General features: G+C 43.1%; 2 protein-coding genes across 2 annotated transcripts in view; both read left to right on the top strand.

Annotated features, from left to right (window-relative positions):
- Positions 1-6,645, top strand: part of LOC127033073 (zinc finger protein 300-like) — a 28,882-nt gene extending 22,237 nt beyond the window's left edge. Inside the window, exons 7-9 of the mRNA XM_050920879.1 lie at positions 1,094-1,291; positions 4,977-5,093; positions 5,389-6,645. Coding sequence (XP_050776836.1) covers positions 1,094-1,291; positions 4,977-5,093; positions 5,389-6,602 — 1,529 coding nt within the window. The 3' untranslated portion in view covers positions 6,603-6,645. The remainder of the gene's footprint in view (positions 1-1,093; positions 1,292-4,976; positions 5,094-5,388) is intronic.
- LOC127032442 (zinc finger protein 883-like) overlaps positions 1-23,282 on the top strand; it is a 257,088-nt gene that overhangs the window by 139,600 nt on the left and 94,206 nt on the right. The window lies entirely within an intron of this gene.

Below are 23,282 nucleotides of genomic sequence, written 5' to 3'. Positions count from 1 at the left end.
AAGCACTATGCATAAAAAAATTTAATCAAATTTTCAACAGCCCTTGCATGTTAAAAATTTTGGCTAGAAACTACATTTGACAGAATTTCTGGCTCAGACACTCACATCTCTATAATATTCAAAGAGCTGTTTTGATATTTCTTTGTTATAAGGGTTGGTAAATCTCCATTGTGCGTACACACTGATTTTTTTTCTTTTAGTTATGATGTGTGTACTAACTTCAGATCTGATCAGGTAAACACTTATATGTTTGTCTTTGGCCATGTGAGTGGTCCCATTGACTTCACTTAAATCTCTGTTACCCAGCGGTTTTAACAATGCCTCAGTCGGATTAGTCCTGGTGGGAGAGGTGGCACCTGCACTGAAATAAAGTGACCAGGCCAGGGTCTTGAAATACAAGAGCCTTAAGGTAGGTTTCTAAGCGCACGTCCAGACTAGGGGAGGAAAATCGATCTTAGATACGCAACTTCAGCTACGTGAATAACGTAGCTGAAGTCGAATTTCTAAGATCGAGTTACTCACCCGTCCAGACGGTGCGGGATCGATATCCGCGGCTCTCCGTGTCGATTCCGGAACTCCGTTCGGGTTGATGGAGTTCCGGAATCGATGTAAGCACGCTCGGGGATCGATATATCGCGTCCAGACTAGACGCGATATATTGATCCCCGAGCAATCGATTTTAACCCGCCGATACAGCGGGTTAGTCTGGACGTGGGCTAAGTCTGTGTTCAGGCACCTGAATAAAAGGCATTCAGAAATGAATTCCAATGTTTCTGGCTGAGTATTTTGGAATCTCAGACAACTTATTGAGAGAAATGAATGTGGATTTTGGGCAGTGCTTAATTTGTTATGTAAGAGGTGCTTGGGCTCAAGCAATTTTTTTATATTCATAACTGATGCAGCAAGGCCAGAGGTGCAGGGACTGTGAACTGCCAAGGCTAGATTTTGAAAATCTTTGCAGAACCATTTGGGGAAACGTGGGAACATGGCAGAGTCTAGAATGTGTCGGCAGAGTCTAGAATGTGTCTGCAGAGAAAGAACCTGGGGGGAATTGGGGTGTGAAATGGGCTAATTTTCCTTCTCACCCTGACAGGCTGCAAAGTAACATCCAAGTCTAGATTGTCCCATTCTCCCAGAGGGAAGGGAAGGGAAATGTCTACAGTAGAACCAGTGACCTTTGAGGAAGTGGCTGTGTATTTCACAGAGGAAGAGTGGGCTCTGCTGGACCTGAGTCAGAGAGCATTTTACTGGGGCGTCATGCAGGAGAATTATGAGACTGTGACCTCGCTGGGTAAGGATTCCTGTCCCTTTGGGTATTAGAAACTCTGTGTGTGTGTGTTGCGGGAGGTGGGGGTTGTCTCTGGAGCATCTTGGTAAGTTTCTGTGCATGGTTCTTCACTGGTCCCCCAGATTTCACATGATAGTCCCAGATCTCCTGTGTGAGAGACTGGCCCCTCAATACCCCAGGAAAGAAGATGCAGGGACATTAACAATGCTAGCTTTCCCATAACTAAGGTTTTCAAGTGGGACAAACTCATTGTCTCCTCCTGTTCCCAGGGCTAACATTCTTTGGAGCCTCTGAGATAGCTCTGCCCAGGTCCCCAGTGGCCAGTTTTCAAATGCACTTCATCTTGTCTGTGGTCTGCCTCAGCCAGCTTTGTTAGTGGGAGGCCCCAGATGTTCTCAATTCTCTTCCACCTGCTAGAAAGGGCATGGGGCAGTGGGGCTGAGCAAGGGTTTATTTATGGTCCAGACGAATTTGGTGGGGTATATTGCTGCAATGGCCGGGGGGAAGAGAGAGGAAGGCTAGTCTTTGTGTCTCATACTGAACTCAGACTCAGGACTCTGTGGGTGCAGAACAGGTCTCATGGGTGATGGGAAGGGCTGAATGACCAGTGACCAGCCATTGGATGTGCCCTAATGCTCTTCCATCATGACTCCCATGACAGGAAGCTTTTTGCTGTCTGTTCCAGACTGTGGGCAGGTGTCTAGTGATTTTCTTTCCAGGCCCTGGGTGGTAGTTCCTCTGTTTATTTCTCGGCAACTCGTATTTAGGCAGCACCTAAAGGCCCGAATCAGTGATCACTGCCCCCTTGAGCTAGGCACTGCACAGACCCACAGTGAGAGAGTCCCCACCCAAAGAGCTCACAGCCTAAATCATATGGTTAGAAGGGACCAGAAGGGTCTTACCCACTGCCAAGATGCAGGATTTGTTGTGTCTAAACCATCCAAGACAGATGGCTATCCAGCCTCCTTTTGAAAACCTCCAATGAAGGTACTTCCACAACCTCCCGAGGTATCTGTTCCATTGTCCGACTGTTCTTATAGTTAGGAACTTTTTCCTGAGATTTAGTCTAAATCCGCTATGCTATAGTTTGAGCCCACCACCTCTTGTCCTTCCCTCTGTGACAAGAGAGAGCAACTTTTCTCCATCTTTTTTATGGCAACCTTTCAAGTATTTGAAGATCATTGTCACGTCCCCGCTTCATCTCCTTTTTTCCAAACTAAACATACCCAGTTCCTTCAGCCTTTGCTCATATGGCTTGCATTCCATCCCTTTGATCACATACGTCTGGATCCTTTCCAGTTTCTCCATATCCTTTCTATACATTGATGACCTAAATTGAACACAGTACTCCAGCTGAGACCTAACCAGTGTTGAATAGAGCTGAACTGTCACCTCCTCTGACTTGCACTATGCCTCTGTTAATGCAACCTAAAATTGCTTTGCTTTTTTTGCAACAGCATCACATTGCTGACTTGTGTTGAGGTCGTGATCCACCACAATTCCCAGATCCTTCTCAGCCGTGCTGCTGCCAAACCAGTTATCCCTCATTCTGCATTTTTGCATTTGGTTTCTCTTCCCTAAGTTTAGCACCTTACATTTGTCTTTGTTGAATTTCATTTTGTTGTCTATAGTCCAGTTCTCCAATTTGTCAAGATCCGTCAGAATTTTAGCTCTGTCCTGCAAAGTGTTGGCAACTCTCCCCCTCCCCCCACTTTGTGTCATCTGCACATTTGATCAGTATGCTCTCTATACTTACAGCCGGGCCATTAATAAAGATGTTAAACAACACTGGGCCCAGAACAGATCCCTGTTGAACTCCTCTTGAGACCTCCCTCCAATCTGACATCATTCCATTAATAGTTACTCTTTGTTTGTGATTGTGTAACCAATTATGTATCCACTTAATGGTAGTGCTACCAAGCTCATTTTTCTTCAGATTACTTATCAAAATGTCATGTGGGATTGTCAGAAGCCTTGCTGAAGTCCAGGTATATTATGTCCACTGCATTCTCCCATGCACCAAACTAGTTACCTTGTCACAGAAGGAAATCAAGCTGGTTTGAAATGATTTCTTCTTGGTAAATCCATGCTGGCTGCTAGTGATCACCACTTCATCCTCCTGGTATTTGCAAACTGAATGTTTTATACATTGCTCTAGTAACTTCCCAGGTATTGAAGTCAGGATGACAGGTCAGTAGTTCCCTGACTCCTCTTTTTTCCCCTTTTCAGGCTATGTCTACACTTCCACAGTAAGTCAACCTGCGCTACGCAACACAACTCCAGCTATGTGAATAATATAGCTGGAGCTGACGTACCTTAGGTAGAGTTATTGCAGGGTCTACACCGCGTGGGGTCAACGGGAGAAAATCTCCTGTCAACTTTTCTTACTCTTCTCATCAGGGTTAGAGTACAGGGGTCGACTGGAGAGTGATCTGCAGTTGATTTGGCAGGTTTTTACTAGACCCGCTAAATCGACCGCCAGTGGATTGATCTCAGAGTGTCAGTCTCTGCCGTAGTATAGACCTGCCATTAAAGATGAGCACTACGTTAGCCCTGCTTCAGTCATCTGGGATCTATCCTGACATCCATGAGTTTGCAGATGTTATTGCCAGTGACTGAGATTTCTTCAGCTAATTCCCTCAGCAGCCTGTGGTGAATAGCATTCAGCCCTGCTGATTTGAATTCATTCTAATTGGCAGAAGATCTCTGACACGTTCTTTACTTATCCTAATCTGTAACCCTTCCCCTGTATTATCTATGGTAACTTTGCTAATCATCCATGCTATTTTTTGTGAGAAGACAGAAGCAAAGTAGGCATTTGAGCACCTCTGCCTTCCTATCATCTTCCGTTACCAGCTCACCTTCTCCACTGAGCAGTGGACCCACACTGTCCTTGATCTTTCTTTTCTGCCTGACATGTTTATAGAACCCCTTCTTGGTTGTCTCTAACATTCCTTGCCAGCTATAACTCATTCTTTCCCTTGGCTTTCCTGAGTTTGTCCCTACATGCTTGTGCTATTTTCATGTATGCTTCCTTGGAGACATGGCCTCCTTCCATTTCCTGAATGTATTCCTTTTAGTTCCCTAAGGCTGTGTCTACACTTAAAACGCTACAGCAGCACAGCTGCAGGTGTACTGCTGTAGTGCTTCAGTGTACACATGTACTACAGCAATGGGAGGGGAACTCCCATTGCTATAGGTAATCTACCTCCCTGAGAGGCGGTTGCTGGATCGACAGAATTCTTCCATCAACTTATTGCTGTCTGCACAGAGATTTAGGTTGGCTTAACTAAGTCGTTCAGAGGTGTGGATTTTTTTTTACCAGCCCTTAATATTTTCCTGCTCTGGTTTGTGTTGTGGAGGCATATATGTGTGTGAGGAGGGATGGAGGGGTTAAAATTGACAGCGATGGAGACTTGGTTGTACCCCAGATACCTAAAGAGTGTAGCAACTATGCTCAGCTCCTCATGGGAATAAGTTAGGGCCATTCCCTAGGCAGAGTGGTTGAACCCTTGCTCCAGAATAGTGCCTCATTGGATCTTTACGATGTATAGCGCAGTCTCTGTAGGGTTGGGGGAGGGAGAGGAAGGAGCCTTTCTGGGTTTTTCTGCTTAGATCATGGATCTCGAAATAGTAACAGTTCTGACCCTAATGAACAAGATCAACACTTGTTTCCTTGCCCCTCAAGCAGGATTTCCAATTTCCAAATCTGACATGATCTCCCGTCTGGAATGTGAGGAGAAGCCATGGGTCCCTGATCTCCAGGGTTATGAGGAAAAAGAGATCCTGAGAAACATTCACACAGGTGAGGTGACAACTAAATTGACTCAGAAATCAATATTTTTATTCTTGGGCAGTTTCACCAGTTCTGTGTAACCCTATAGCTGCTGCCCTCATCAATATTCAGATGGGACAAGGAGGTGGAATTGGTCACCAGCTCTCTCCTGTCTGAGGAAGGGTTTGGGAGGTGATTCAAATCTTATTTTATTGGTCCCCAGTAGTCGTTGGGGTATATTCCCCCTGTGCCATACCTCTTTCTGTTGTTCTCTGTCTGCCTGGCAAACGGAGTGATTCCTGTCTGGATTTTGTCTCTGTCCCAGCAGGTGGTGGGACGGTGAGTGGGAACAACGAAGAAAATCTTCAGCAGGAAGGTCCTCATCAAGTAGAACCATACACGATGGTATCGGGAAGAGCTGAAGGGCATGTTTCCCAGAGACCTGAGCAGGGAGAAGCCTGTGAGAGGCAGCGGAGGCCAGAGAGGCAGCAGAGAAACCAGCCAGGGGGTAGATGGGGTAAATCCACCCAGAGGAGCAGAAGAATAGAGGAAATCAGAGATATTGTTCAACCGAGGATCCCTGCTGGAGAGGGACCCTTCACCTGTGGTGAGTGTGGGAAGAGCTTCCGTTGGAGATCTGTTCTTATTATTCACCAGAAAATCCACATGGGAGAAAACCCCTATAAGTGCCCGGACTGTGAGAAAAGTTTCAGCAAGAGCTCAGACCTCAATCTTCACCAGAGAATCCACTTGGGGCAGAAATCCTACATATGCACTGACTGTGGGAAAAGCTTCCCTCAGTACCACCTCCTTACTTCCCATCAGAGAACCCACACAGGAGAGAGACCCTACAAATGCCCCGAGTGTGGGAAGAGCTTCAGTCAGAGCTCACACCTTGTCATTCACCAGAGAACCCACACTGGGGAGAGACCCTACAAATGCCTGACCTGCGAGAGATGCTTTGGTGATAGATCGCAATTTAAGACCCACCAGAGGATCCACACAGGAGAGAAGCCCTACAAATGCCCACAATGCGAGAAAAGCTTCAGTCGGAACTCATACCTAGTTATACACCAGAGAACCCACACGGGAGAGCGACCCTACAAATGCCCCGACTGCGGGAAAAGCTTCAGTGACAAGTCACATTTTAATACACACCAGCGAATCCACACGGGAGAGATGCCCTACAAATGTCCTGAGTGTGGGAAAAGCTTCAGGAGGCGCTCGTACCTGGTTACACACCACAGAACCCACACGGGAGAGAGACCTTATATATGCCTGACCTGTGCAAAAACCTTCAGTGATCGATCTCATTTTAGAAAACACCAGAGAACCCACACGGGAGAGAGGCCCTACAAATGCCCCGAGTGCGGTAAAGGCTTCTGTCTGCGTTCAGACCTTATTATACACCAGAGAACCCACACAGGAGAGCGGCCCTATAAGTGCAGCGAGTGTGGGAAAACCTTCACTCGGAGCACCTACCTTTTTTCACATCAGAGAATCCACACAGGGGAGAAACCACAGAAGTGTTCTAGCTAGGGATGGGCAAAGTGAATGACATCTCTGTTGGTTCCCGCAGTCTCAGTGAGTCAGGTCAGGCTGAAGTGGCTGTGTAATGTGGATATGTAATGGTTGTCAAAGCAGAGAATGGAACCACCCTTCTGGGACAGAGTCGTGCAGAGCAGGAGGCTGAGATAAGATTTCCATGTTGTGATGAGATTTGAGTATTACATTTCAGAAAGCTCTGAATGTCCTGTGATCAGCTCCTACATCTAAATCAATTACTTGCAATTGGCCAATTCCCCATGTAGCGTGGGAGCATTCTTGGATTCCTTGTTGACACTAAGCTTTCACATAGCTGCCCCTGTGAGTAATGCTTTCTCTCATCTCTAGTTGACTAGAGGACTCTGTCCCATCCTGGCGGACAATAAGCTGGCCTCAGTAGTTGTTCACACCTTTGTCATCTGTTGGCTGGACTACAACAGTACTATAGACCTGGGAACGAAAGCGTCAGCACTTAGGAAATTCCAGCTAGTACAGAACACTGCAGCACTTCTCTCGACAAAGGCTATGTATGGACAACTCAGGCCTGCCCTCAGTCTCTACTCTGGCTTCCCATAGAATATCGAATCAAGTTCAGGTCTCGATTCTTATCTTCAAGTTGCTTCCTGGCCTGCTAGGGGCAAAGCAGTGCCTCAGATGCTGTAGGCATGGGGCTGTGTTTTCATAGGATTTGCATGAGGAGCCAAATAGCTCAGTGACGATCGGTTCATGTGACGATGGGGCACCCCATGAAAAACATGCTTCACACTGGCATTTGCAACTGACATTTTATTTACAACCCCCGTTCCCCCCTCACTTTTATTTTATTTTTGCATCAGCAGTTTTGTTCCCAAAGCAGCCTCTAACTTAGTTATTTTACAGACAGTTCTTTTATTTATTTATTTTTCACAACAGGGTTTTGTAATTTGCTGAAGGAAGAAGAGGTTCAAGATTCTGCATTAAGCATTTATCTGAGGGTCTGATTATTTTATCTAACACTTTATCTGGGTCTCTAGCATCTGTCACATTGTTCACCCACTCCACTGCTTGAGCACAGTATTCCTCGGTTAAACAGGCACAAATATCTTATGGCAACTTGTACAATCAAAAGCAGAACAGTTTGATTAGTTGTGGGTTAGCACAGCCTCCATGCCAGATTTCTTCCTCAGAGTTAGATAGTATGCATCTATAGAATCAGCATCCCCTTTTCTTTTGGTATCCTACAGACATAGGGGTTCTGGGGGTGCTGCCACACCCCTTGGCTTGAAGTGGTTTCCATTATATACAGCGTTTACAGTTTGGTTCAATGGCTCTCAACACCCTCACTATAAAAACTGTTCCTGCACTCCTGCCTACGGAGCATCTGGTTTTGGGCCAGGACAAAAGCACGCCAGGCCCAAACTGTTTGTTCCTTCATGGCTTTCAGCGGACACATTCTCCCAGGTCTCTAAAGAACCATCATTCAGCTGCTGAGAGATTTAAAATAAGAAATGCAGATAAGGGCATCATATTAGTTTTTATACTGTGCTTGAAAATATTTCCTTTGTGTGTCAAGAGACCTCTTCAGATCACGTGTTTTGTTTTTTTTAAAATTGCCTTGGGATAGTCTCATTCCATTGACCTTTCAACTGGAAGCTGAACATGTGAGTCCACTGAGCTAGCATGGCCAGGTCCTATTACCAGCCCTCTCCAACCCCCCGCCCCCTGTTTGAATTGGGATATCCTGGTTGGGATCTGGAGTGTTAAACCAAAGTTGGGTCAGCGGTCTGGCCTCATGCTTCCCCTCTGCACTGTCTTGATAACCTTCATCAGCTGCTCTCCCCATTGCCCTGCTTGCATGACATGCTTCCAGAGTGGCATGCACTGGTTGTGCCAAGGGTATATTGGTTCCTTCCGTTCCCATTGTTTCCTCTGTCTGGTGTCTCTTCATGAGCTCTTTGAGTGCCAGTGCTGGCGAGACTTAATTCAAGGGACTGTGAGGAGCCTCCATTTTTAACTCACAGACCCTTTTGAATGGCGTGTCCTCTTCTATATGATGGTTGCACAGTACTTTCTAAGCCAATAGTTTTAGGGCAATGCTTTAAAAGGCCTGGTCTCCTCCCAGGTAAGGAGCAACTTCTGATCAGTGCATAGTGGGATGGAGACCGTAGTAAAAAGGGAAGGCGTGAAGGTGAAGACATTTCAACACTTTGTTTTGTATTTTATAGTTCATACTTGTTGAAAGGGTACAGTTCATTAAAAACAAAAGGCATACACACCCGTTCCACTGAAAAGAGCCCTATGTTCTTGTATGGGGGTGGGGGGAGAAGGATTTATGGGAAGTGGTGTACCCTGAACCAGTTGGCTCCCGTTGCTTCAAATCTCCTCTTCAATTACACCCCCTTCTACTTCAACTATGCCTTTTAATTCCCCCTTAATTTCTCTGCATTACAGCTGTACTCGCCATAACACAGTTTTCTGTAATTTCTCACTTCTACCATCTACTGTCTTGTATTATTTGACATTGTAAAATATCTAGGGGCTTGTACACACTACCACTGTCAGCGTAACTTATGTCACTCAGGTGTGTGAATAAGCCACCCCTCTGAGCGACCTAAGTTACACCAACCTAAGTGCCGGTGTCTACTATCTCTTGTGGAGGTGGTTTTATTATGCCAATGGAAGAACTCTCACCCATCGACTTAAGAGCATCTTTACCGGATGCACTACAGCAGCGCAGCTATATCAGTGCAACTATGCCATTCCAGCACTTCTAGTGTAAACTAGCCTGAGGTGACACATTGTGTAAAAGTAAAATGTAAAGCGTTATATAAGAACAGGGAAAACTTTACTCTTTAGGACTTCTTCAATGTAATGATAAAAAAAGAATTGTTGCTCTGCACAAATACCACCACAAAGTATCACCAAGTATGTAATCCTCCCAATGATTTTGTTATGGTTATTTTATTTATTTATTGTTACTATTTCTGATTGGCCAGGACAAAGTGATTAGAAAGATTGGCAAAACAATAGGGGTAATAAAGCTTCACGAAGCTGGGGAGAGCTTCTGTGTCACAAATGCCTGTGCTAAAGCCTGACAATTAACGAAGAATGCATACAGTAGTTTCACTAAAAAGTATTTCAAACAAATGTCAAATTTCCCCTAAAATCCAAGCCAGCTCTCTTATCCCTATACCCTGTTTTTTCATGTTAATCTTTTAAAAGTTAGGATTGTTTGTATTTTAAAACTTTATTTGATGTGATTAAAAATTGTGTGGTTAGCAGAAGGTGGTAGTTGTAGATTAAAGAAAAGTCAGGTGAAGAAGTGGGGTGTTGGGTGGGCATGGAGGGGCATGTTTCTTTAGATGACAGTGCCAGGCTGTCCCTGTCTTTTAAAATTTCATGTTTTGATTGTAAAATCCCCCTGTAAATGTGGGTGGGTGGTTTTTTTAATACAGTATCCCAGAATTTAAAACTTTCTTCACAATTCACAAAATGATGAGCCTATTAAAAGTCATACATCCTGTATTTGTAAAGAGATTTAGAGAAGTTTTTCTCTGATGGGTGTTTCTTCATAGTGAGCAATTCATTTAGGCAAAATTTTAAAAACAAGCTAATGCTTTTGTTTTTTTTTCTAAGTTGGGATAGTCTCTCTTTTAAACATTGTATTGGCATTTTCATTTAATCAGACACTGCCTCTTTCAATAAAACAAAATCATAACGTTGTACGAGAGGGGACTGAGGTGGTGCTAGAAGTTACAGTATTAAAGGCTCTATACAATGTAAAGTTTTATATCTGCACAGGGCAATTAATTCTGTGGGACCGCTTCAGTGTGATTGAAAAATAAAATGGGGTGGGTGAATGGGTGGAGTAATTGTTTTGCAGATAGCTCTATAAAATATTGGTACAAATGTAAAGACGCTGATATATTTTCATTATATCACAGGGCTTTTTTTATTAGTCCAAAGGGTCTGGCGTTGGCATTTTGCAGCAGTGTCACAGCACAATTCTCTCAATGTCTTTGCTCCCCATCTTACTTTTAGGTATTTAGTCACTGTTATTCTGTGAGGCTCCAATATGTCTCATGGCACTAACAAAAGTTGTTGTTGCTTTGGAGGTATTTCGCTAAAATATCGCTAGACATATAGAGACCAGGAGATTTTGATTATGGTACAGTGTTCTTCATCTGAGTCAGTTATGACCAGTCTTGCAGTTTTGCCCCTGTATGTATACCCATTCCTCCCGATGCCTTTGGAAGTATTTATGTATTTAGTATTTCTGCCCTTCTGTGAAAAAGTGACTAGAAACATAACAGTGGGAATGTAATGCCTAATGAGGTTGGGGAGAGCTTATGTATGATGTGCTTTAACATGGGTAAATGCATGACAACTAACAAAGAATGGATACAAAGTTTTCACTGAATAAAAATTTCAAACAATCATGAAAATGTCTCCTAAAATCTTGGGCAACTCTTATCCTCATGCCCTGTTTTTTCATGTTACCTTCAAAAGTCTGGGTAAGTGTGTGAATGTGGATGTTTGCGTCTGTTTCATTTATATATATATATATATTTATTTTGCTAAATGTGCCAGGTAAGTTGTTAATGCAAAATATGTACTGCTAAAGCATTTAAAATACACTGAATCTTAAGGACATTTTATTTGTAGCTACTGCCTCTCAAAGACTTAAAATCGAGGGTTTTCCTAATGCTCCATTGTTGTTTTTATTGTATTTATGAAATCCAATATGCTAAATGTGGCATATCTATAAAATAGTATGCTCTTTGGCTTGAATATATGCTTAATTGTTTCGGGAAGGAGGAGATGATAGCAGAGAAATTCCTGAGACTTCATTTTGAATAAGCAAGAGTCACTCCACTATTGGAAGCTGCAGGTCACATGATATTTATGGAATATGTGCAACCAAAAGTAGAAGAGAGGTCAGCAGATCATAACTCTGAGGTAAATGATGGTACTGAGTATTTCTGGAATGTTTGGAATGTTGGTATTGAGCATGTGCAGTGAAGATCACAAAAAACACCAGGCCATTCAAACAAACGTGAATGTAGTATACTGGGGGAAAAAAGGCATCTAGAATGTTTTGACAGGACAGTATAAAAGTCGATGTCAGTGAGTAGCAAACAGTACAGATAGAGCTGAGGAGAGAAGAGTGGACAAGGGGAGTCCTGAAGAAGGCAGCAGAAGCAAGCAGGGGCACCAGAAGGAGTCCTGTGTCAGCAGGCGGAGTAAACCTGCCAATTATAATTATAGTACAGCATAGTATAGTGTTAGTGAGTACGTGCATATGTCTGCGTTAAAGATGTAAGAGTGTGTCTTGATAGAGAAAGAAATGTGCGAGATTTAAGCCATTTAAAAACTGCTGTTAGCAACCTAGGACAGACTGGCCATCTGTAACAAGGTGCAACCACTTAGAATCATTTCAAACAGTAAGGTAATATGGTTTGAGGTGCTCTTTTACTTGTTATACACAATTTGTGTTTGTAACATCAATAAGGGGATTGTTAGTTTGTTATTGTATTAGGGATTCTTATTTGCACCAATAAAAAGGTGCCTTGTTTTGGAAAAGAATAATGCTTGTCAATCATTTATCGGAAGGCTGTATCTGTGTCCTCCAGGTATTTCTTAGCTCCCCTGCAGACCCATACCTTAGGAAAACAGATTGGTTAATATTGAATGGTTTTTAGGGAACTCCTTGATGAACTCAAGGTGGGACAATAGGTGAGCTTATTCTGGGAGTACCCTAAATCTGTTTTCAAGGTAACAGAGAGATGGGGGTGAGGGGGGATGATGGTGGTACAGATGTGTGTATGGAGGAAGGACATACATTGTTAAATCCTGCTGGAAATGAGGGGTGTGTGTGATATTGCTATTCCCTGCTACCTAAACTTGCTTCACAATTTACAAATGATTTCCCTGTGAACTATTTTAACAATTTTTGTTTGTGCTTGTGTATTCTGAGCAATACATTCAGGTGAGACTTTATTAAAATTAAGAGTTTCTAATACAGCTTAAGCTAAAAGGTGCTAATTTCCAATAATATAAAAGGTTGCCAAGAAATGTGTTACTTTGAATAAATAGAATAAAGGGAAATTGGAATAAAGTTTGGGAATATAAGTCCCGTGGGCGGGGGGGGGGGGTCTTACCAGTTTTTAAAGACTTGTGTAGAAAGAGGAAAATTTAATCCAGGATTAAACCAAAAAAATATTAAATGTATATAGATATGGTAAAAAGTTTGATAAAGAAATCTGCAAACATCCCCTATTTGGTATTTTAGCTTTAATTTATATTATGTGATACTGAATAATGTGAAATGTGATGCAGTTTAGTATTCTATGCCGTAGAAGTCTGCAAAAATCTTGAGGTTAGAGAAGCACCTTCTTACTGGCTCAGTGGCAAGCTCCCAGAGCAGGCTTTTTTGTCATTTGGCTGGAGACGTTCTGTGAGTGTGATGGTCTGTCAGAGGGCCCAGTACTGAGTATAATTTTGTTACCCTTCTATATCAGTGAGAGAGACTTGCTGGCGGTTGGCTCAGTGCCAGCTCCCTGACACCCTACAGTTTGTGGTGTGCCCACACCTTGAATTCTAGTAATCCCATCTCAAAAAAGATATATTAGAATTGGAAAGGGTACAAAGAGGGGCAACAAAAATGCTTAAGAGTATGGAACAGCTTCCATTTGAGGAGAGGTTAAAAAGACTGGGACTTTTCAGCTTGGAAAAGAGATAACTAATAGGGAATATGATAGAGGCCTACAAAATTGTGACTGGTGTGGAGAAAGTGAATAAAGAAGTGTTATTTACTCCTCATAACACAAGAACTAGGGATCACCCAATGAAATTAATAGGCAGCAGGTTTAAAACAAGCAAAAGGAAGTACTTCACACAACACACAATCAACCCGTCAAACTCATTTCCAAGGGATATTATAAAGAACAGAAGTAAACAGGGTTCAAAAAGAACTAAATAAATTGATGGAGATTAGATCCAGCAATGGTTATTAGCTAAGATGGTCAGGGATGAAACCCCGTACTCTGGGTGTCCTTAGCCTCTGTTCACTAGAAGCTGGGACTGGACAACAGGGGATGAATCACTTGATGATTGCCTGTAATGGGCATGTGACACTAGGTGTGTGAATTCTTCACAAGCTTGAATCGGGGCAGGGGTGGGGGACAGACCTGTCCGCTTGCCAGCATTTAAATGGGAAGGTGATATTGGGTTATGATGAACCCAGCACAGTATAGAGCACATAGGTAAACAGTCTGATCTAAGTGTGAAGCAGTGCAATGTGGGATAGCAAGGGGAGAACTGTCAGAAGAAGAGTAGTTATTCTGAATTAGGGATATGTCCACATGAATCTCAGACTGAATTAACTAGTTCTTCCAAAATGGATTAATTAATGTGGAGTAAAATGTTAGAGAAATTGAGGAGGGGAGAATTGTGTGTGTGGACACAAGGCAGTTTATGCCAATGTTCCCCCACCCCCCAAGTTAATCTGAAAAAAAATTCCCCATATAGACCAGCTCTAAGTAAGTAAAGGAAAGGGAGTAAAAAATTCTGAGTACGGGGTGGGGTAGGAAGCATCTGTTAATTCCTTCCAATTTAAAATGCTTTAACAGTTTTTCCGTGACCCCACATAAAAGACTTACAAGGGTGGGAGGAGGGGGGCAAGTCACTCATATTGCCTATATACCAATGCTAGGAGCCTGGGTAACAAACTAAGAGGAATTAGAATTACTCATTTATGAGTATAACTTTGATCTAGTTGGTGTTACTGAAACCTGGTGAGATAATTTGCACTACTGGAATATTACAATCAATTATTATAACCTCTCTGGGAAGGAGCAAGTGGGCAAAAAGTGTGGGGGGTGGATATGACTTGGCATCCTATGTCAAAAATAACAATACTTGTTCTAAGTCACTGATGACTCAGAAGAAAATGATGTTGAATGTTTTATGGATCAGTGTCCGAGAAGACCAAGCACAAGATGGGGTACTAGTTGGTGTCTGCTACAGATCACCACATCATAGTGGAGAACAGGCTCAATGACTTCTCACACATGTCTAAGTCCTGTGGCCTAAAGTCTATAAGAGAAGAGAGGTAACTGAGTGAGCTCTCTGCTGGAGATCAAGGGCAGTGGGCTAAGCAAGGCAGTGCTTCATTTGCATATTAACTGCTGCTAGTTTGGGGACATTGGGGTATAATTTAACTAAGTTTTCTGCTTGGGGTCCATATATTTGAGAGTACCCTTTTGAGACCACAACTGGGCAAAGCCTGGACAATGACTCTGTATGAGGTCATCCTGATGGAAACTTATGTTTGTCACTGGGAAGAGCTCTTTGGGTGATAGAGACTCTGCTGCGAGCCTAAGGCTACTGGTCTCCTTGCACCTGGAAAGCTGAGCTAAGAGATGTAATTGCTTCATATGGGTAAAAGTCACCAGAAATTCCAGTTGTCTAGACACTGGTAAGCAGAGGTGGGAGCCCAGCAACAGTTCTGGACACCTGAACAGCTGTCAAAGCACAGCAGCCATTGCATTCACCCACAGGCCCCAGTCTGTGGCAAAGAGCAGTTGTGTGAATGACACAGGGAGCAGGAATTCACAGCAACCATTTGTGTCAGCCTAGTGACTCTGATGGGGCCTCCTCCCCCTCCACCCCAATAAGAACGGCCATACTAGGTCAGACCAAAAGTCCCTCTAGCCCAGTATCCTGTCTTTTGACAGTGGACAATGCCAGATACCCCAGAGGGAATGAACAGACCCTGTAATCATCAAGTGGTCCATTCCCTGTCTTCCATTCCCAGATTCTGGCAAACAGAGGTTAGAGACACCATCCCTGCCCATCCTGGCTAATAGCCATTGATAGACTATGTGTGATGTGTTGGGTCACAGAAACCCCCTTGGGACTGCCACCTGATGTGCTGAGACTACCTTTGAGCCTGTTTTCCCTGGCAGCTTGGGACTTCAGTACTCTGTCTTGTTGAGCCAAGACACACTAGCATGCTGCAAACACAGACCCAGATCTGAACCACATCCCCCACAAGCTGCGGACTTAACTGAAAACAGCTTAAGTGCTCCTGTCTCTGGCACCCAGTTCCCAATGGGCTCCAAACCCTAAATAAATCTGTTTTACTCTGTATAAAGTTTATACAGGGTAAACTCATAGACTGTCCACCCTCTTTACTACTGATAGAGAGATATGCACAGCTGTTTGCTCCCCCAGGAATTAATTACTTTCTCTGGGTCAATTAATAAGCAAAAAGTGATTTTATTAAGTATAAAAAATAGGATTTAAGTGGTTCCAAGTAATAACAGACAGAACAAAGGAAATTACCAAGCAAAATAAAACAAAAACACACAAGTCTAAGCCTAATACATTAAGAAACTGATTACAGATAAATCTCACCTCAGAGATGTTCCAATAAGCTTCTTTCACAGACTAGACTCATTTCTAGTCTGGGCCCAATCCTTTCCCCTGGTACAGTCTTTGTTTCAGCTCAGGTGGTAGAGGATTTCTCATGACTGCAACCCTCTTTGTTCTGTTCCATCCCCTTTTATAGCTTTGGCACAAGGTGGGAATCTTTTGTCCCCACGCCTACTTCTAAATGGAAAAGCCTCAGGTTTAAGATGGATTCCAGTACCAGGTGACATGGTCACATGTCTTGTGAGACCCCAACCCTTCATTCTTCCCTGCCTGACTCACATGAAGGCTTGCAAATAAACAGTTAATAGTCCTAGTTAATGGGAGCCATCAAGATTCTAAACCACCATTAATGGCCCGCACTTTGCATCACTGCAATAGGATCTCAGTTATATTTCATATTTCTAGTTTCAGAAACAAGAATTATACATTCATATAAATAGGATGAACACACTCGGTAGATTGAGCTTTGTAATGATACCTTACAAGAGACTTTTTTCATAAAGCATATTCCAGTTATATTATATTCATACTTATTAGCATATTTTCATAAAATCATATGGAGTCCAACATCACACTGTCCTCCATGAATTTATCTAGTTCTTTTTTGAATTTCATTTGTTTAAATCTCTGTGCTTGCAAATAGGAACAGATTTGCCTGGCAAAGGCACCTGTGTGATTAGAGGTTCATAGATTACTGGGTGGGGGCTTGAGACAAAATTGAAGAGAATCCCCTGAAATAAGGACCTGGCCCCTGCTGATGTGTTGGAAAAAAGCCCTGTGTGATCATGAAAATTTCAGTTTAAGTGACATAGTCTGTAGGTCTCATGCTGCCAGTAGTAAAACACAGTGTTTAATTCGTAATGAAAGAGGTGCTGGGGCTCAGGCAATATTTTTATATTCATAAATGATGCAGCAAGCCCAGAGGTGCTAGAGCTATGAACTGCCACCAGAGGTATCAAGGCTCAGCCCTGGCAAGCCCTGGCAAAAATTAAACACTGCTAAAACATCCCTGGGAATTTCTAAATGTAATTGATGGCAATTTCCTTACCAAAATAGTGTTGTAACCAACATAGAGGATTTTTTAAAATCAGACCTTGTCTTAACTGACAAAGAGAAACTGATCACAGAACTAAAAGTTAATGGAAGCTTAGGCACCAGGGATCATGGCTTGATCATATTTATAATGCAGAAGCAGAATAAAATCCAGACCAGTGAGATCTATACTTGGTACTTTACTAGGGCCAATTTTGCAAAGCTGAAAACAATTATGAGCCAAATCAGCTGGGAGGAAGAATGTAATCAGAAAAATGTGAATGATATTTGCACATCATTTAAAAACATCTTACTAGGTGTCAAAAAAGCTACAGTCCTGCAATCAAGGCAGAAGGCCACACAGGTTAAAAAAAACAACTTGGTTTAACGGGGAAGTGAAGGCAGCTTCAAAAAATTATAGCTAGATAGATAAACAAGAAATGGAGGAAAGAGGAAGTTGATAATCATACATATAAAGCAGAAGTTAGGAATTCTTAAAAAAAAAAAAAAAAAAAAAAGGAAGCCAAGGAATACAAGGAGAAATCTAGAGTCATTAGAGTCAAGAAGGAGTTTTTAAAAAAATATATTAGAAACAAAAAATCATGAGAAAGGTATTGGTGCATTACTAGATGGAAATGGTAGAATTATCAATAATAATGCAGAAAAAGCAGATATGTTCAATAAATATTTCTGTTCTGTATCTGAGGGGGAAAAAATCATCGTATGGTGGTGACAACACATTTTTCATTCCACTAGTATCCCTGGAGGATGTTAAACAGAAGCTACTAAAGTGATACATTTTAAAATCAGCAGGTCCAGGTAACTTGCACCCAAGAGTTTTAGATGAGATGGCCGAGAAGATTGTTGGACTTTTAATGTTGATTTTCAATAAGTCTTGGAGCACTGGGGAAGTTCCAGAAGACCGACAGAAAGCCAAGGTTGCACCAATTTTTAAAAGGGGGTAAACAGGATGACATGGGTAATTATAGATCTGTCATCCTAACTATGATCCTGGGCAAGAAAATGAAGCAGCTGATAAGAGACTCAATTAATAAAGAACTAAAGGAGGGTAATGTAATTAATGCAAATCAACATTAGTTTATGGTAAATAAATCCTGTCAAACTAACGTGATATCTTTTTGTGATGAGATTACAAGTTTGGTTGGTCAACATAAGAGCAGCCATACTGGGTCAGACCAAAGGTCCATCTGGCCCAGTATCCTGTCTTCTAACAGTGGCCAATGCCAGATGCTCCAGAGGGAATGAACAGATGAAGTGATCCATCCCTTGTCACCCATTCCTAGCTTTTGGCAAACGGTAATAGTGTTGACCAATATACTTAGAAATCCAAAATGGTATTAAATCATTCTTTGGGAGAAGTAGCACCCAATCATTGTTTGCAAATGAAGGCCTCTATCTAGAAATAATTTAAACAAGCCTTTAATTGATGTAGTACCAGTATTCCTATTCATACCAATGCTGTGTGTTTCTAGGTCAGGGTAAGCAACCTATGGCACGCGTGCAAAAGGCAGCACGCAAGCTGATTTTCAGTGGTACTCACACTGCCCGGGTCCTGGCCACTGGTCCGGGGGGCTCTGCATTTTAATTTAATTATAAATTAAGCTTCTTAAATATTTTAAAAACCTTATTTACTTTACATACAACAATAGTTTAGTTATATATTATAGACTTTTAGAAGGAGACCTTCTAAAAACGTTAAAATATATTAGCGGCACACAAAACCTTAAATCAGAGTTAATATATGAAGACTTGGCACACCACTTCTGAAAGGCTGCCGACCCCTGTTCTAGGTAATCAAATACATGTATCCTGTGTTGCCAACTCTCCTGATTTTATCATGGCAATGGCAATGTTTGGTATTTAACTGAAGGCACAAGCTGCTGGAATCAAGGGATTCATTGATAATTGCAGCTTTCATTAAAAGGACTCTAGCCTTCCTGGTTAAGGAAAAAAGCTGGACAATATGAAGCTAATATATCCTACAGATGCAAAAATGTAAACAAATAGAACCCAAATGTATTTCTTTTTTAAAATATCATATTTTTAGTGCATGAATGATTATTTTTGAATTCTTGGGGTTGTCTAATACTGTAAATAAATTTAGTAAAAATACTGTAGAATGTGGCCTTTCAGATGGATTTCACAGACAAAAGTACTCCTAATGAAAATTTGGGAAGTCCTTTCTATGCACAGGTGATGACATGTCAAAGCACTGAGGCACTGGATAGATGGACAAAACAGCAGTTGAGGAAAGCAGTGCTCATTGGGGCATCAAATTAAACTGCAGACGTTTTGACAGCAGCCCCTGAGATCTATACATCTTAATAACATCTGATCATAAAGAATACATTTGTGCAATAGGATAAAAATACTAAAAATGTAGAAATAAAAACTGCAAGTTACAAAATCATAAGAAAACCCAGGAAGTGATAGACTAGAAAAATAAGATGGTTTGCTTAAGCTATTAACATCAATTCATATAGTAATATAGTAAGCTATTAATAAAGTATAAGATGGGTTGCTTAAGACACTACGGTCACTTAATATTTCCCAGGATGATTTGCTTTTCAATGCCATCTATCTGGATAATGTTAACCAAAATAATTTTGGACTGCTAGGAACAAAACATTTTCAAAAAACAGCCATTAAAACGAATAAAACTACAAGAAAGGGAGTCCAATTTGCCAATAAGATAAATCTGTGAGCAGCTATGAGGTTACATGCCTCTGCCTGTTACAGCTAATAAAATTGATAAGAAATTCTTTGAACATCTAAAACACAAATGGAAATTATGAATTGTTCTGGATAGTGTGTGCCTGTGTGATACAGCACCTTTAATACTACCTAGGGAGGGGTCCTGAGCACATTTCCCCTTCCTTCACCACATCTTCACCATTTCCCCTTCCTTCACTACATCTTCTGCACCTCATTGCTTTTCTTCTTCTCCTGCCCCTGCTCGCATTCTGGCATCCCTTCCTTTGGATTTCCCCTTCTGTCTCTGCCCCCAGGCTGTAACACACTTTGATTGCGGGAGTCTGGTGGTAGTAAGGGCAGTGGCTTCAGCAGCTATTACTGCTCCTTTCTTGGTACAATTCCCCACTGTGAACCTTAGCGTCCAAAAGATGGGGTACCAGCATGAATTCCTCTAAGCTTAATCACCAGCTTAGAACCTGTAGCGCTGCCACCAACCAGGAATTCCAGTGCCTGGTACACTCTGGTCCCCCCCAAGACCTTGCCCGGGGACTCCCAAGACCCAGACCCTCTGGATCTTAACACAAGGAAAGTAAACCCTTTCCCCCACCATTGCCTCTCCCAGCTTCCCCTCCCTGGGTTACCCTGGAAGATCACTGTGATTCAAACTCCTTGAATCTTAAACAGAGAGGAAAATGCACCTTCCCCCCTCCTTCTCTCTCCCCCTCCCAGACTCTCCCTGAGAGAGAAAGTAATCCTAACACAGGGAGAAAATTAACCTCTCTCCTCCCCTTCCCTCCTTTCTCCCTACCAATTCCCTGGTGAATCCAGACCCAGTCCCCTGGGGTCTCACTAGAATAAAAAAACAATCAGGTTCTTAAACAAAAAAAGCTTTTAATTAAAGAAAGAAAAAAACAGTAAAAATTATCTTTGTAAATTTAAGATGGAATGTGTTACAGGGTCTTTCAGCTATGGACACTGGGAATACCCTCCCAGCCTAAGTATACAAGTACAAATTAAAATCCTTTCAGCAAAATACAAATTTGAACTCCTTCCAGCCAAATAAATACACAAATAAATGCTACCCTCCTTGACCCTCCCCCCAGCTCTGCCCCCCTGAGCGCCTACAGGAGCCGAGCCAGCTCCGGGGACCGAACGCCTTGGTCCGGGCCAGGGACTGAGTCTTCCAGCCCGAGGGGAGGGCAGAGGGGGCGGGAGGGAGATGGGGTAGACACTGGCAGGGGCATCAGGAGCTATCAGTGGGGAGGGAGGTTCTCAGCTCCCAGCCCTGCCCAGCTCCATTTACTGCAGTACCCTGGGGCAGACTGACTTTCTTGGGAACGTTTGTGCACCTAGAAAGTCACAGGAAGAACACTGTGGGTCACAAAGCTTGAATTAGGTGCCCTGGCTGCCTGTACAGTGACTGGGCAGAGAGAGAGGTCTAACAATGGGATCCACAGAAGGCAGCAGGCTGGGTGGGGGGAGCTGCTGAAGGCAACCAGTGGGAGATGATCCGTAATGACGGGTCTGTTCTAAGCCCACCCTGGGAGGCACCCGTCTCTGCTTGTGAACTCAAGCCAGGACCCCTCTCCTCCAAGCAGGCAGTTTGGTGCCTGAAGTGTTTCTTGTGAGAATCAGTTCAGCACCTGCTGAACTCCCTACAGAGAGGCCAGGGGCAGGCAGAGGAGCAGGAACTCTCCTCACCCCAGTGGGTAGGGGACTCCCCTGGGATATGGGAAACTCCCACTTCAATCTCCCCTCTTCCTGATGAAGCAAAGGAGTCTGACCAGGGATCTGTCACCTCTTAGGTGGGTGTCCTAACAGCCAGGCTATGGGATGGTCTATTAATGAATCTCTCCTGCTGAAGTTTTTCCCCTTTGCACAAATAATTAAATATTGGGCCCACAGGCAAATAGGAGTCACACTCTGGTCTAGTGGTGAGGGCACCTACCAGTGAGATGGCAGAGATCAGGCAGGTGGGAGAAGTGGACCAAGGTCTACTCCATGCTGAGTGAGAGCCTTACCCACTGTGGAGAAGGTTATATGGGAGTGCCTGCTCCTTTCATCTCCTCCCTTTCACTTAGCATGTGCTAGGCAGCTGATGAGCACACCTACCAGACCTGGCCCCTGCTATGAGCCAAGTGAAAGAATTTCTATATTTTCCCAGTTTGTGGGTCATACGGCGGATTAGTCATGAGATGGGTGTCCAGACTCCTAGAGTGAGGTAGCCATCATCATGCTCAGAGGCAGAACTTTAGGGATGAGGGAACTTCTACAGCAAAAGTTTAGGCACCAAGTATGTTTAGGTGCCTACAGGGTTAGGTGGCAGCCCATCAGGGCATTTGTGGATTGCAGCATCACCTAAAACCCTTGGTGGATCTGGGCCAAAGTTACTAGGTGGACCTCAGGTCTGATCCAGTCTGGCAATTCCTGTGTTCATCTCTAGGGTGACAGGTCTCTGTCCTCAGTGAATTTATTTTAGGAACTTTGAAGAAGAATCACTCAGTCTGTTTCTGAGAAGACACTGGATGGTGTGTGTGTGTTTTTTTGGGTGGGATTAGAATTAAATTTTCAGCAGCTCTAGCACATTGTGTTTTGGCTAGAAACTGCATAGCAAAGAGATGGAATTCCTTGGTCAGACACATTCCTCTCTGTAGTCTGGAAAAACCTGTTTTGATGTGGCTGTGTTATGGGGTTCACTAAGTCTCTGCTGTGTGTGCACACTGATTCCATTTGATAAGATTTGTTTACTCACTTCACATCTGATCCCATGAATACTTACATAATTATTTGTCATTGGCCATGTGAGTGGTCCCATTGACTTCATTTAATCTCTGTTACCAAGGATTTAATAATGTCTCTGTGGGTTTATTCCTAGTGGCAGGGGCGGTGTCTGCACTGTAATTAAATGATTAGGCCAAGAGCTGTAAGTACAGGAGCCTAAAGTTAATTTTGTAAATCCATATTCAGGCACTAGAATAAATGACCTGATGATGAGCAGTGCTGGGCACTCAGAACTGAACCCCAGCGTTGCAGGCTCAGCATTTTGGAAGCACAGGCCACTTATTGAAAGACCTGACTGGATTTGGGAACTAATTCTTGTTGCCAGTTCTGAAAATCTTGGGCTTAAGCATTTCCCCAGCATTGCAGAATCTAGAGTATCTGTCTGCAGGAAAGAACCTAGGGGGAAACAAGATGTGAAATAGACTGACGCCCCTTCTGAAACTGCCTCAAATTTCCTTCTTCCTGCTGACAGGCTGCAGAATCGTGTCCCAGTCCAGTTTATCCCATACTCCGGAGGAACAGGGAAGGGCCATGTCTGCAGCGGAGCCAGTGACCTTCGAGGAGGTGGCTGTGTATTTCTCCAAGGAGGAATGGGCTCTGCTGGACCAGGGTCAGAGAGCCCTCTACAGGGATGTGATGCAGGAGAATTATGAGACTGTGAACTCGCTGGGTAAGGATTCCTGTTCCATCAGGTGTTGGAAGCTGTGTGTGTTTGTGTGTGTTGTGATA

The sequence above is a fragment of the Gopherus flavomarginatus genome, chromosome 12 (assembly GCF_025201925.1).
Source record: "Gopherus flavomarginatus isolate rGopFla2 chromosome 12, rGopFla2.mat.asm, whole genome shotgun sequence".
NCBI classification, from domain to species: Eukaryota; Metazoa; Chordata; order Testudines; family Testudinidae; genus Gopherus; species Gopherus flavomarginatus.
Note: the sequence above shows the minus strand (reverse complement) of the source record. Positions and strands in the feature narration are given on the sequence as shown.